Genomic DNA, 13,882 nt, shown 5'->3' on the forward strand with positions numbered 1-13,882 from the left:
ATTTCTATATTCAAAAGTTTATATTTATTACCTTAATCTAATAACATTTATGCAATTGTAATTATAGTGTAAATTCATTTTTAATATTTTACTAAGACATTTCTCAGTCAGTAAATGTGGATCTTTCAGTTGAATTTGTAAAGTGCTGTCTTGATCTTGGTCTTGACTCAGTCTGGACTACAACACTATCTATTTATCAAAGAATCCTGAAATAAAATGTATCTCAGTTTTTTTTTACAAATATATTAATCAGTAAAAAATGTGTTACTTTTTAAAATATATTTAAAATAGAAAATATTTATTTTAAACTGTAATAATAATTCACAATACTACTGTTAATTAAATCTTAATTATTAAATCTTAACTATACTCAGAAATTAAAATAAAATAAATAAAATCTCTCACATTTGACAGTTTTCGACTTCTATTTCCAGCAAATGTCTTAACGTGTAAATATTTGTATGTACAAAAAAGTTTAACAGCTGAGACATAAATTCAACAACATTTGACGAACAGAAATAGAATAATTTGTTCCTGAAGTAAGTCAATATGAAAAGTAGCTGTCAGTATCTGGTGTGGCCACCAGCTTTTTTATGCACAACAGTGCATCTCATCCTTATGGACCACACCAGATTTGACAGTTCTTGCTGTGAGATGTTACCCCACTCTTCTACTAAGATATTTGCAAATTCCCAGACATTTCTGGGGGACTCATGGTTTGCCAATGTGAGGACGATGGAATATTTAATGCATTACACAATATATATTGTATCATAATGACATCTGCATTATAAGAATCTGGTCAACCACCAGCATGTCTTGTTTATGTCACTAATGTCTTTCTCTCTGTTTCTCACAGGGCGGAAGATTTAAAGGCATCACTATGGGCTTTCCTCAGCGTTCCTCCGGCAGACGATCTTTTGGACGTTCCAAGCGTCTCAGTATGGCTCGTTCACTTGATGACCTTGAGGTAAGGTTCCCCAAATGCTTTTCTTTTTCTCCTCAGGAAGGTGTCCCTACATTTCAGTCTTTGTCTCTCTCACATTCTTACTTATAAAACTTCCCAGCATTCCGATCCTATCACTCGGAGGGTAGGGAATGATTACATAAGGAACGAGTGATCTACGCAGTAATTCAGAGACATGCATGCACACTGAAACAAAGAAACACAACCAACCCTCTGGAGTGCATGAACTCTTGGGCCCTTATTCACGAAACTACAGCTGTGTGCATGTAGAGCAGATTTGACACCACAGCGAGGGTATTCTTGTGTATTAATGGCTGTGGTCACACTCACACATGTGAGTTTAATTTTAGACCCAGCAGTCAAAGAGATCCACGTGACGTGTGATGCGCGCACAAGTGTGGTGACAGCAGGTTACAGCAGGTGCCATGGCAACGTAGGAGACGGTGAAACATGGATGGTGTAATTTTCAGATGGAAGAGCTCGGGGGCACAAAAAAAAAAACAAAAAAACTGACAGCACATCACATCTCAGTCTATCCTGATAGCCGCAGCATGCCAGTGGTTATTATAGTTTTATCTATTCTTTGTGTGTGTAATTAGAGGCTTAATTTTTTTTTTTACATATTTTCTTCTATTCCAACTTAATTTGTGCAGACAACAATAAGTAAGCCATTTGTACGTTGATTTTTGTGAAAAGTGTACACACTGTGGATCTGTGTTGGTATGAAAACATTGCTTGACAAATGGTAGTGATTTGGCAACCTGTTTGAAAAATCATTATTTTTATAATTACTGTCACAGTTGTGTGTTGTAAGAAGATACAAACATGACGATGAAGATATAAGGCAGTCTTTAATAAATCTACAGGCAGAGAGCGAGAGAATGGCTCACAACACATGGAACACAGACGAGACTTGACAGCAAATGACTAGACACAGGGGATTTAAGTATACAAGCAAATGAGGAGAATTAATGACTCACATCTGAACTAAATGACAACTAATCAGAAACCATGACAGCTAACTCAACAGTGAAAACGGTGCAAACTAAAAACAAAGTCCAAACACTGTGAAGGTGCGACAATTACATTTAGTAATGTTAGTGGCTCAGAAATTACACACTTTCATTTGAACTTATTTTAAATAAACATCAATCTGTGGTTAACATTCACAAAGTTGTTCACATGATCCTTCAGAAATCATTCTAATATGCTTATTTACCTTTGTCCACTATTATAAATGATCAGTCAATAATAAGTAACTGATCCCAGAAAACTGTTACTCTTTTGGACTTGTTTAGTGTTCATTTCATGATCAAAACTTTGCTCTTTTAAAGACCAGGAATCCCTCTTTACCAGCTGAGTCACATAGCATGAAAATGAGCCTCCGTGCCACTCAGACGGGACAGTCACACTGTTGATCAGGCATGATAAGATAAAAGAATGAAATGCTTCCTCTAGTTAGTGGCTGAAACAAACACTCGCCTAATTGCATAAAATGGGTTGTATTGAGTGAAGAAGAAAGAAAACAACTGTCTTAAGCTCTTAGAAGCAGGAAGTTAGTCATCTGCGCTGTACAAATGCTAAGAAAAGCCTTGATAGTTAATACAGAAACTGTGATAATGCTATAGATTGAAAAGAAGGTTAAATGTGACTGTTTTGTATTTTTTCCTCCTGCTTCCATTATTTTCTTGGAGTCTCTCTCTCTTCGGTTTCCTCTCGTCTCTTTGCCTTGTCTTCCGGTAGCTTTGTCTCTTTTCTCAGAACTGCACATATGCAGGATGGCTGCACTTGTGTGTGAACAGAGCTCGCTTTGTGAAGCAGCACAGTAATTAGTGTGTGTGTGTTTGTGTGTGTGTGTGTGTGTGTGTGTGTGTGTGTGTGCGTGTGCTAATGAGTATTGAGCAGCATTCTTCTCGTTAGCAGGGATTCTGCTAAGAACTCACACACTCTCTGCAGTGAGGCATGAACATGCATGCACACTCTTAAATTACATGCTAATTGAATACTGTCCTTAAATGCTGTGACACACACTCTCAAGCTTTGAGATGAACATACACAAACAACATCAGGAAAGGGACTAATTACCGGCTTCTCCAGAACACACATATTTCCTCTGGCTGGCCTGTCATGTAAGAGAAAGCGAGCTATGCAGTTATCTTGTCAGCGAGTGTTTACCCAGTTAGATGTCATTTCTCTTCATGCCCACAATCACTGTGTGACATCATGCCAGCCTTTCGAGCCTTCAGTTTGCTCACTGAGCCAATAGATTCCACCCCCCATTCAAAACTGACCATGACTATTGTTGAAAGTCACGAATACAATTTATTTTTAAATACAAACTCATTTCACATGGATAATTTAAACTGAATGGCACTCCGGAGACTGCTTCCATGTACAACTGTTGGCACAAGCTACATTAAAGTGATTATTACGTTTTGAATATGGATATTTTTCTTACAAAAACGTATTGATTCGCTACAGGAGGCCTTTGTTCACCCCCCGGAGCCGTGTGAGACACTTTTTTTAATGGATGGGCGCTTTTAATTTAATTCCTTTTGGACTGATGCATGCAACACCCGCTGAGTGCCATGAAACAGCTTGAAAGGTCAAAGACAATTTTTAATATAACTCCGACTGGATTTGTCTGAAAGAAGAAAGTCATATACACCTAGGATGACTTGAGGGTGAGTAATTTATGGGCTAATTTTCATTTTTGGGTGAACTAACCCTTTAATGTTTGTATTATCTATGTGTCTAGGTGGATGTATTATCTCATGTTTGGGCATTTAATAATCAAAAGCAGGAGGTTACAATGCATTTTTAACTCTCTGAGGCCGCTGGCTACAGGAGGCACATACGTTCATCTGCACGTAGCTTCACATCAGTCACAAATTCTGACTATTTTATTACAGTGATGATTCAACTTTGCTCCCGGGTTTAAAAAACAGACCCCATGGATTCCTAAACACCGCCTATGGAGAGAACAGAGTTGGGACTTGTTGAAGAATGTTGCCCTTCATACCAGGTTTAGGTTTTAATAGTGCCTGTCAAACAAGGCAAATCCACACACAAACACACTGAGAAGGACAATTCGATGTTCCTGATACTTTTTATTGCACACATTGACTGCAATTATACACACACACACACACACACACTGATATAAACACATGCCAGAAAGAAGTACCCCCTTAATTGTTCAAACACACACACACATTCATTCTGATTCTTTCACGCTCCCTTCTTTAAGCAGACGCTGTGCTCCAGGCATACTAATAAGGTGGCACAACACATTGTGTAAATAACATGAATAATCCCACTGTGAAGCACTTACATTTCAGTGCGTGTGTGTGTGCGGCTGTTTCTCACGCCTCTGTGAAGTATATGAGTGTGAATGCACAAACATGCACACTCACTCACTCCCGCTTGCGAGCGTGTCTCTGCATCTCTGTCTGTGAGCCCTGGGCTCTGTGGGCGGAATAGGAATTACAGCGGAGTGGGTGGAAAGACGGAGAGAGGGAGAGAGAGAGAGAGAGAATCAAACAACACAAGACACAGAGATAGTGACAGGGACAGACTGTGAATACGGACTCACACACGTCGTACTGGACGCAGCCAGTGGATGGATGTGTTTACAGAGCGTGGAGTCATTTAACGGCCGACTGTGGAGTCTAACACTGCCATACATGGAGCCAACTTTGAGCGTCAATACTGATGGAGTGAGTACCTTTACTCACACATTTGTATGGGCTAGTGTGCTTGTTTGATCTGTCAAGTCGTGTTGTGTTTAAATGCAGAGTTTTAGTTGAGGTGGGGGGTTGTGGATGCACTCTGACAGTTTTCTATCACAGGAGTCTGTGTCTGCTGTTAATATTTAAGAGTGGGGTTGTGATTACAAAAAGCGCAGTTTGGATTTTAACACTGCTTGCACAAGTACTTGTGCGATCTTGCTTTGGAATGCAGGATCATGTCTGTTGAAACCTCAAATTAGTTTAAAAACTGTGCTGATGGACGGGTTATCAAGTGAATTTGCATCTCAAATGCTCATTTGATTCCATTAATTGGCATGATTTATGCTTTAAATATATTTAATTATCTAATTTTATGCTATAAGTAGTAAGAGTAAAGATGTTGGTATACATGTAATTATATAATTTACCTTTTATGGTTTGATCACAAATCATCTTGCATATCCTAATCTTGTGACCTGATTTGTCCAATCAGGTGTTATTGTATTCTGTTTTCTGTATTTCTGTATTTGTCATTCTTTTTTTTTTCAGCATCATTTGAGTTTTATTTTTTTGTTGTTATTCAAGTGTCAGCTATGAATTTAAAGCAACTTTGTCTTCAGTCTCATGTGTCTCATGACTTGCATGAGCGTGTTAGAATTTTTTATTGTTGAAATTGTGTAGACTTTAGACAACAAACATTTCATATAAAGTAAAGCTGTACTTCCTTTTAAGAAAGAAGAAAAACACAAATCGAAAAGTTAAAGTGAAACATTGCGAAACAAATACTTCGTGAGTGAACTCATTCGGTACTGCAATAAGGTATTTTATGTTAATGCTTAGTAGTAGTTCTGAGTTCCTTAAGTCTGGGGAAAAGTAAATTTTTTCACCTTTTTTTTTTGGAAGAAAAACATTTTGCATGAAAATTAGAACAGAAATTCATTAGATTTTCTTCTTTTTTCTTTTTTTTTTCCTCTTTACTATTTCCAAGAAAAAAATAACTTCTAAATTATACTAAATATCATTCAGATGTATCTTGGAGTCCTTGTAATGAATATGCAAACATAATGTAATATGTTATTTTAAAGGGGTTTTGTTTATATAAGTATTTATTTATTTTAAATTCTTAGACATTTAATTCACTCATTTTGTGTGCAAGTGAGTGTGTTTGTTCCTGTGTTGGAAGATACAGCAGATGGCAGTATTGAGACAGTTTGTTCTTTTATTGAAAAAAAAAAATCAGCTAGAAGAAAGAGAGGGACTGACATCCTATGCTCGTTCCTTCTTTCTGTAAACTTTGCATTATATAAATAACAAGTATATTTACATTTTTAAATGGTGTCACTATATAGGCTATACAATCCATATATAAACAATCCATGCTATTGTTTATCTATTTAACTCTCTTGCCAATTTTAATTTTCATGTTTTGTAGCGTGGATCAGTTTTGTCATACATTTTATATTGTGCTGGCAGATGTTGTAGCGGTTCGTAGGACTGTGTTGGACTGTGTTGCACTGGTTTAGAGTACTAGGTCAATATGACATTATATATTAAATAATATATATATATATAATATAATAGTATTATATTACATTATATCCTTGGTTTCTTAATATTGGTTTCTTATTGGCCATTAACATTCCGAGATGAGATGTCTTTCTGTATAAAGTTATGTCTGTTTGCCAGCCTGCTTAGCTCACATAAGCTCCATTGCTCTTGGTTCGAGAGGAAAGAGAGAACCACTTTTAATGCCTTCATGCCCACTGGGAACAGGCAGAGAGGACAGTCATGAGAACCAACAGGAATGTGGATCTGCATTCGAATGACTTCAGATTTGACTCAGTATTATGTATTGTATTGTAAGTGATGCATTTGAATATGAACTTTGAACCACCTGAATTTTTTGAGACTTAATTCGATTGCAGAATGCGGTTGCCATTCTAGCCTCTGTTTCTTTTCGACTTTCTTAACACAGTTGCTTTCTATGCTGACATCATGTGAAAGTCATAGAAAAAACTACATCAGCCCCAGTCTTGTGGTGATAAGCTTTGCTGTCAGAGGTGATCTGAAACACTGTCATACTTCAGTTCATTGCTATATATGTAAATGTATGAGATCTGTTTGTTTGATTATTTATTTATTTAGATTTACAAAGGGCCATATTTATAGTAGTTATCAAATATAAAATATTTATCTCATTTAAATAAAGCCAAACTGTTTTTTTTTTGGATTTTGTGATGGGTGATTTAAAAAAAGAAAAAGAAATACTAAAAATAAAGCTCCCAAACCCCCCTTAAAGATCTTTCACCATCAGCCAAAAAGTATAATTTTAATGGTCCCCTAAAATTTTTGTTCTCTGTAATATGTCTGCCAAGTATTTTTAAGATTTTTCTTTTTCACCTACTCAGGAAATTGCCAATTGCAACACTCATATTTTTGAATCGAGCTCATGAGGTTTGTATCAAACACTGCCTTTGTAACTCCAGCTCTGGAATATTTTTATTACTTTCTCTCTCTGTACTGATATGACCTGCTCTAGAACCTGCCTTTCATTAACATCCACTCTCACTACATGGTCATTTACCTTACGTCATTCTCCAACTACCCCGTGCCTCACTTTCCTCCAAAAACATGCCTTTCAACATGCCTGTCCATCCTCTTGCATTTTTACCGCATTAAGAAACTCAGTGGAGCTTTGCTGCTGAGTTCCCTGACTGTGATTTTAGACGTTGGGAAATTCAGACAGATGCTTATTTGAAGTGGCAGCACAGGGCTGTGCCGTTGGAGGCCCGGAGTGAGTGCTTTCTTTTGTCTTGAATGGAGGATTTATTTGAGTTGTGGCAGAGCCATGATGGTGAAACGGTTGAGTAAGCATTTCTTGATTTCTCTTAAGTGAGAGAAAGAGAGAGGCGCTAGTCGGTGCTGAAAAAGATCACCAAGGGAAAAGTCTGACATCTGTTTTTTTAGTTACTACACAGGTCAAGCAAAGAGAGGAACGAGAGAATCCCATCGTTTTCTTCTCCTTCTGAATTTCTCACTCACAACCCAGGCACTTTCTGCGAAAATTCGAGGTTGCCGTAGTAACAGCACAGAATCAGAATGGAACTTCCTCGTCAGTAAGACTGCCTTGCGCTTGGAGAGCATGTCAGCTCTTGCTGTGGAGGAAGGAAATGAGCGCAGTCTTAGGCGTAAGAGCAGAATGGATTCGCCAGTCAGAGCGTTGGGTCTCTACACGTTGGGAGCTGCGCTATATGAATGGACACACCTCGCAAAAAGACCATGAGTCTGAAAAAGAGACTGTCATTTAAAAGGGTCTGCTACTTTCATACGGTGAGTTGGATCTGTGAATGATGAAAAGTTTTTACTTTTTCTTTTCTTTTCCTTCTATATTCCATGTTTATCTTTATCTGTCTACTGTCTCTTATGTGTCTAGACTGTGAGTTGTTTCTCCGTGAGTCGTTGTAAGATGTTAGAGATGTCTCTTTTGTTAGTCCCCATTCAATAGCTCTGTAAACATCCTCCTGCTGTCTGAAAGGAGACAGAACACACCTGGACTACTAGCACTGGTTGTTCCACTAAAACTATGTCTTCTTGACAAACGTGTGTGCAGATTGAGTAGACGTGGGTATTTTGTCAGATAATGCAGCTCATCTGTCTGTCCTTAAGAGTTGGTGCTATAAGTTAGCTTGAGCATTTGTTATGCCAAAGCAAATAGGCGAGTATTGGATATGAATTCATACCGCTTCACAGTTTGCAGACGCACAACTTACTCTTTCTATCCTAGGGAATTTAGCACTCAATGCGAGGGACTATTCATTTCAGATTCAAATCTAGACACTGGAATCTGTTTGTCCGTTAGCTGTTAGTCCCACAGTCTCCTGCTTCTTCTCAAACCACAGTGTGTTAGGCTTGGAAAAACCTTGTCTGTTACTTTTCAAACACCTTACTGGAATGTGTTTATGTGGGAGGGAGAACGGTCATCAAATATGTTTTTTGACCAACATTAGAGAGAGCGGACATCCCTCATTTACTTTAATTTTTCCTTCTCTCTCTGTGAGCACACACATATTTTATCCTTTTTTTCTCCTATTCGGTCACTTTTTTCCAGTTACATTTCTGCCCCCTCTTTTATTGTATAATTTGGACTTTGCATTTGATATGAAAGCACTTGTAAAACTGTTATAAACTATTTTCTTTTGTTATAAACTATTTTCTTAATATCGATTTTTTTATATATATTTTCATATATTTTAAAGTATAATTTATTCCTGTAATGGCAAAGAATGATCCTTCAGAAATAATTCTATTATGCTGATTTGGCACTCAAGAAAACATTTATATTATTGACATAAATGTTGAAAATAGTTGTGCTGCTAAATATTTTTGTAGAAACCATGATACATTTTTTGGTATTACTGGATATCAGTATCTTGGAATAAAAAGTTCAAAAGAACCGCTTTTATATCAATATAAATATTAATAAACCCCAAACTTTTAAACAGTAGTGTAAATGTTCTGGGTAATAGAACCGTTGCATGAGTTGTACAAAGTGTGCATCCGCAACTTGCAGCCCCACAAATACATCACATTATGCAAATACTGTAAAATCGATTGTGATTGCTGTTTCATATTGACTATAATTTTCAGCTTTTAATAATTATCCCATCCTTATTAAATACAGGCCTTGCTTTGTGAGGTTATATATATATATGAACATCTTGGCTTTGTGTGTGTGTGCTAGCTGTGCTTTCACTCTGTCATGAAGTCATCCCTGTGTCAGCTAACACATTTGAATATTTTACCCATGCAAACGTAGCACAGAGGTGTTGTGTGCGTAATGTCCATAGCCTTGTGTAAACAAACACACTTGGACGTACAACAAGTGATGTTTTGTATGTATGTATGTATTTAGTTCTGCACCTTGTGGCCTGTGTTTTTAAAGGGGTGGTTCACTGGGTTTTTTCTAGGCTTGATTGTGTTTATGGGGTGCAGTCTAACATGTGTTAATGCTTCGTTTTTTAAAAAACGCATTATTTTTCACATAATTTACCTTTATTCCACGGGGTTAATCTGGGTTTGTGATGTCACATACCCGGGAAGTAACTTGTTGTAGTCCCTACCAGCCGTTTTTTTTGTAGGCATTAAACTGCCAGAATTTTAAAAGACGATATCTCCGTTTGCATTGAACTTTCAGCTTTGTAACTGCAGATATTGTTTATGCTCAAACAGCAACATTAGACACTAACTAACGTTAAAAAAGTGAAATCGCAATGAACCACCCCTTTAAAGGAATAATTACTTACTGATAATGTTCTCTGCTGCAGCTCAGCAGTAACATCAGGAATGTGCCTCATACAGCACAAAACTCATCCACACATCTGGTTGAATGTGAGATCACAGGCCATCCAGCTGCATGCAACTGAAAGTATATGTAAACCCTGAGGTATGTATGGATCTCTCCTCAGTCTGTGCTCTGTTAGAGAATGCACAGCAGAGGGGAAGAGAAGGAAAACACATTAAGTAACACCAGGGTCATCGACTGGGAGAGATGTGGAGATGAAAGCAAGTTGTGACAGAACTTGTGTATTCCTGATGCTTTGATAACTCATCTGAAAAAAAAAATCATTTATTTTTCTTAAAATGTATGATCTATAACTGGGTTGTTAGACTGTGGTGTGCATAGCTCAGTGCAGTGGTCCCCAAAGGTTTTTTTTTTTTGCCTCAGGACCTAGATTTGACATCGGACATCAAGTGGTGAACATGAATTATTTATCAATATTTCCAGCCCTGCAAAATATTGAAGTTGGTATGAAATGAAAATCATTGAACCAAGCATTTTTTCGACAATCCATTGCACACTATATGGCATAATAGGAAAGAAAATATTTGCAGTGACTTACATTACGACTTTCACATGACATGGGCAGAATTATGTAAATTGTTCTTTTTGTTCTTTGTGTCAAACTTTTTAATCCCTTTTATTGCTTTATTATTTGTTTGGTTTTTAGTTTTTTTGTCTTTTGTTATGTTTTGTTTAAATATTTTGGATGATAAATGTTGCAGGTTTGAGCCTTACAAGGGCCACGTACTCCCTGTAAAGTTTCAGGAGTATAAACTGCATTTATTTCAAGAGTGACAACCGGGAGGGAATCCTCTAAATTATTGTTTTGTATGTGTATGTAACAGAACTCACTCTCAAAATTGTGATGATTGACGCTGTGGTAACCATAGCATCATTCATCTCACACATTTGGTATTTGCTATTTTTGAACAAAGTAATGTTAAAGACTTGTTTTTAACTAAAACCACCATTGACAGATCAGATGTATTTCATGTTTGAAAGACTGCTACGCAGAGTGTGCTCTTAATGTGTTGCCATGTCCACTTATTGTAAGCGATTGTTTATTAAGTGTCTTTGGGCTTGTTGTCTGGACTTGGCTCATAATGTTAATAATATTTTGGTATGTGGCTTATTTCCAAAATAAAGCGTTTGAATTTAAGTTCTTATTTGCTTGTTTTTTTCTAGATCTGGCAACACTGATGAGTCAAGATGTACCTCACTCTTCATTAACAACTAGTTGTTCAGTTCGGTTCCGTACATGCTGCATAGAATTTTTGTAAATGCATTTGTCACCACCTGAATTTTTTGAGACTTAATTCGATTGCAGAATGAGGTTGCCATTCTAGCCTCTGTTTCTTTTCGACTTTCTTAACGTAGTTGCTTTCTATGCTGACGTCATGTGAAAGTCATAGAAAAAACTACATCAGCCCCAGTCTTGTGGTGATAAATCCGTTTTAATCTTACAAAAACAGATTTTGTTTCAGATCAACCTCATCAATAGTAAACAAAGAGTGCCATCAACCCTGTTACCTATAAAGCATCTTGTGTGTGCCACAGTCTTCTATGTTACATTAAGAAGACAGAAAGAGATTTGGGGTAGAAAGAGTCAGGAATGTGAGGGGTTGATAGGTTAGAATATGTGGTTACAAGCAGCTTCACTGCCAAAAAATGCAGGGAACCCACTGGAATGAGAAGAGGAAGGAGGGGAACAGAAGAGAGTATGTCTAAGCGCTTTGCTCTCTCTGAGAGTCATATAATGTCTTCAAGACATTTCATTTGGAAGGGTTTTTAAGAATGATCAATACCTAGGACGTTCAGCATCACTCTGACTTGATCTGCAGTCATAGTCTTCCTAGTGCTACTTTTTTTGGTTTCATATGGTGTTTCCAGATAATGAATTAGTACATGGTTTTACCAGGTTAGAATACGAGCAGCTCTTTCCCAAAGTTACTTATTCTATAGTTGCTGTGGAATTTTCATCTGAAAGTTTTTCAAAAATTAAACGTTTCAATTCTGCCTGTAATGGACTGTTTAATTTATCCTTTTTCCTTCTCGTTTTATTCAAGGTCACACTAAATAATTGTATAATTAAGGAAAATAATTTACTAATGGCTGCCATGATCTTTTGTCAGTGGTGTTTATCCTTTTTGAAGATAATGGGAACCAGAAGCACCACTGACAGTAACATCACTGACAGATTTTCAATTGAATTCAGTTGAAGGAAGGTATAACAAAATCAGAAATACCACCATTGGTCCTAGTTACACTACTTTTTTATTAGGAGAAAAAAATGGATTTATTTATCTATTTATGTATTATTATTATTATTTTATAGTCCTGGTCATTTTAATGATTTTCAGAAAATTTACCACATATAAATTAACTGGTCAGTGGCTTTGGGTTATTCAAATTTGCATAAAAATGTTTTTTTACTTTTATTACTTTTAAAATGGTGTTAAAATGTTGACTTGTGCAATTGTAAATGACTTGTGTAGTCCTTGTCAACATGCTAAAAACAGCTAAACAATTAACAGGCTTAGTTTTACATGCATAAATGCATAACTGAATGAGGTATAAAGGACCTTAATGTGAGAGATGGATCATAGATTGACATTGATGTAAAAGAAGGTTAAGTGATAAACTGTTTAGTGTGAAAATATACAAACTTTTAACACTATTGTGCTTATATAGTAAAGGTATCTAGCCTTCAGCAAGCCTCAGCAGTCAGTGATTTACACCTCACAGTCATTGGTGATTGATTGGTAATATAGTTGATGTAGGACAGTGTAGAGTGTGTCCCTGATGTCACTGGACTGATAGAATGAAGTCATAGGCTATGGTGATGTCATCTCAAACAAGGACAGAGTCAGCTTTTGAGCCAAATTATCATTATAAAGAGTGCTCCACATTTTCTGGGATTTTTTTCAGTTTTCCAAATGCAGTATTGAATAACGTCAGGGTCATGTTGGGAAAGAAATGGTTGTAGTTCCAGCATGTTTATTTGTATAGACTGTTCATGGGAAACGGCATCTGTCTTTTTGTTTATGCATTCTGGTACCAGCCGCCTGACATGTGGTTATTTTGTTTGTTTCTTGATTGTGAATGATCAGACTCCCCCTTTCACTGTCCTTTAATTGCTTGTAATAACCATTTCTAGGCCTGTATCGAATCAGTATTCTTGTTGCAAGAATAAAGCATTTCCTTTGAGAAGGCTTAGGTCAGTTTTGTGCAAACAAACAATGTGTGATTCAGTTCTTTTGGAAATCAGTTGTGCTTTTCTTTGTCATTTTAGGAAGTTTTTTTTAAAAATATAGTCAACATTCTTCTGAATGTGGAAAAATACTCACAGATTCATTTATTTATTTATTTATTTTTTAAAATTCTTTTATGGATTCCCTCTAAGAGAGTTTAATACATGTAATATAAAACATAATTTATTTAAAGCTGCAGTCCGTAACTTTTTTTTTGGTTAAAAATGATCCGAAATCAATTATTTGAGCAAGTACATACTAATAGACTATCGCATGTGAGGATCCTGCAGGTGGCAGATCGTTTATAGTCTTTTCTCACAGCAGCTAAAATAATTACATTTATCATTTTGATGGCGGATTGTAATCCAGAAAGGACTATGTGTTTATGAAACACATGTGGATGAAATTAAATTATATTCCAGTTTTAAATGTGCCTCTGATTACAGATAGCATACGTGGGATTACACAAGATTTGTTTTTTAAAGACAACCAGTTCGAAGGGAGCATAATTTGCTTTTTGGGTTAAAAGAATTTCTTAATATGAAATTCGAAGAGTATGACAATTAGATTAGACTGTGCAGAAATTGAAATC

General features: G+C 36.5%; 1 protein-coding gene across 1 annotated transcript in view; it reads left to right on the forward strand.

Annotated features, from left to right (window-relative positions):
- The window catches only part of LOC107714241 (regulator of G-protein signaling 12-like), a 40,575-nt gene that overhangs the window by 9,863 nt on the left and 16,830 nt on the right, over positions 1-13,882 (forward strand). Inside the window, exon 3 of the mRNA XM_016520049.1 lies at positions 860-970. Coding sequence (XP_016375535.1) covers positions 860-970 — 111 coding nt within the window. The remainder of the gene's footprint in view (positions 1-859; positions 971-13,882) is intronic.

The sequence above is a fragment of the Sinocyclocheilus rhinocerous genome, unplaced genomic scaffold (assembly GCF_001515625.1).
Source record: "Sinocyclocheilus rhinocerous isolate Xijiao unplaced genomic scaffold, SAMN03320098_v1.1 scaffold3862, whole genome shotgun sequence".
NCBI lineage: Eukaryota > Metazoa > Chordata > Actinopteri > Cypriniformes > Cyprinidae > Sinocyclocheilus > Sinocyclocheilus rhinocerous.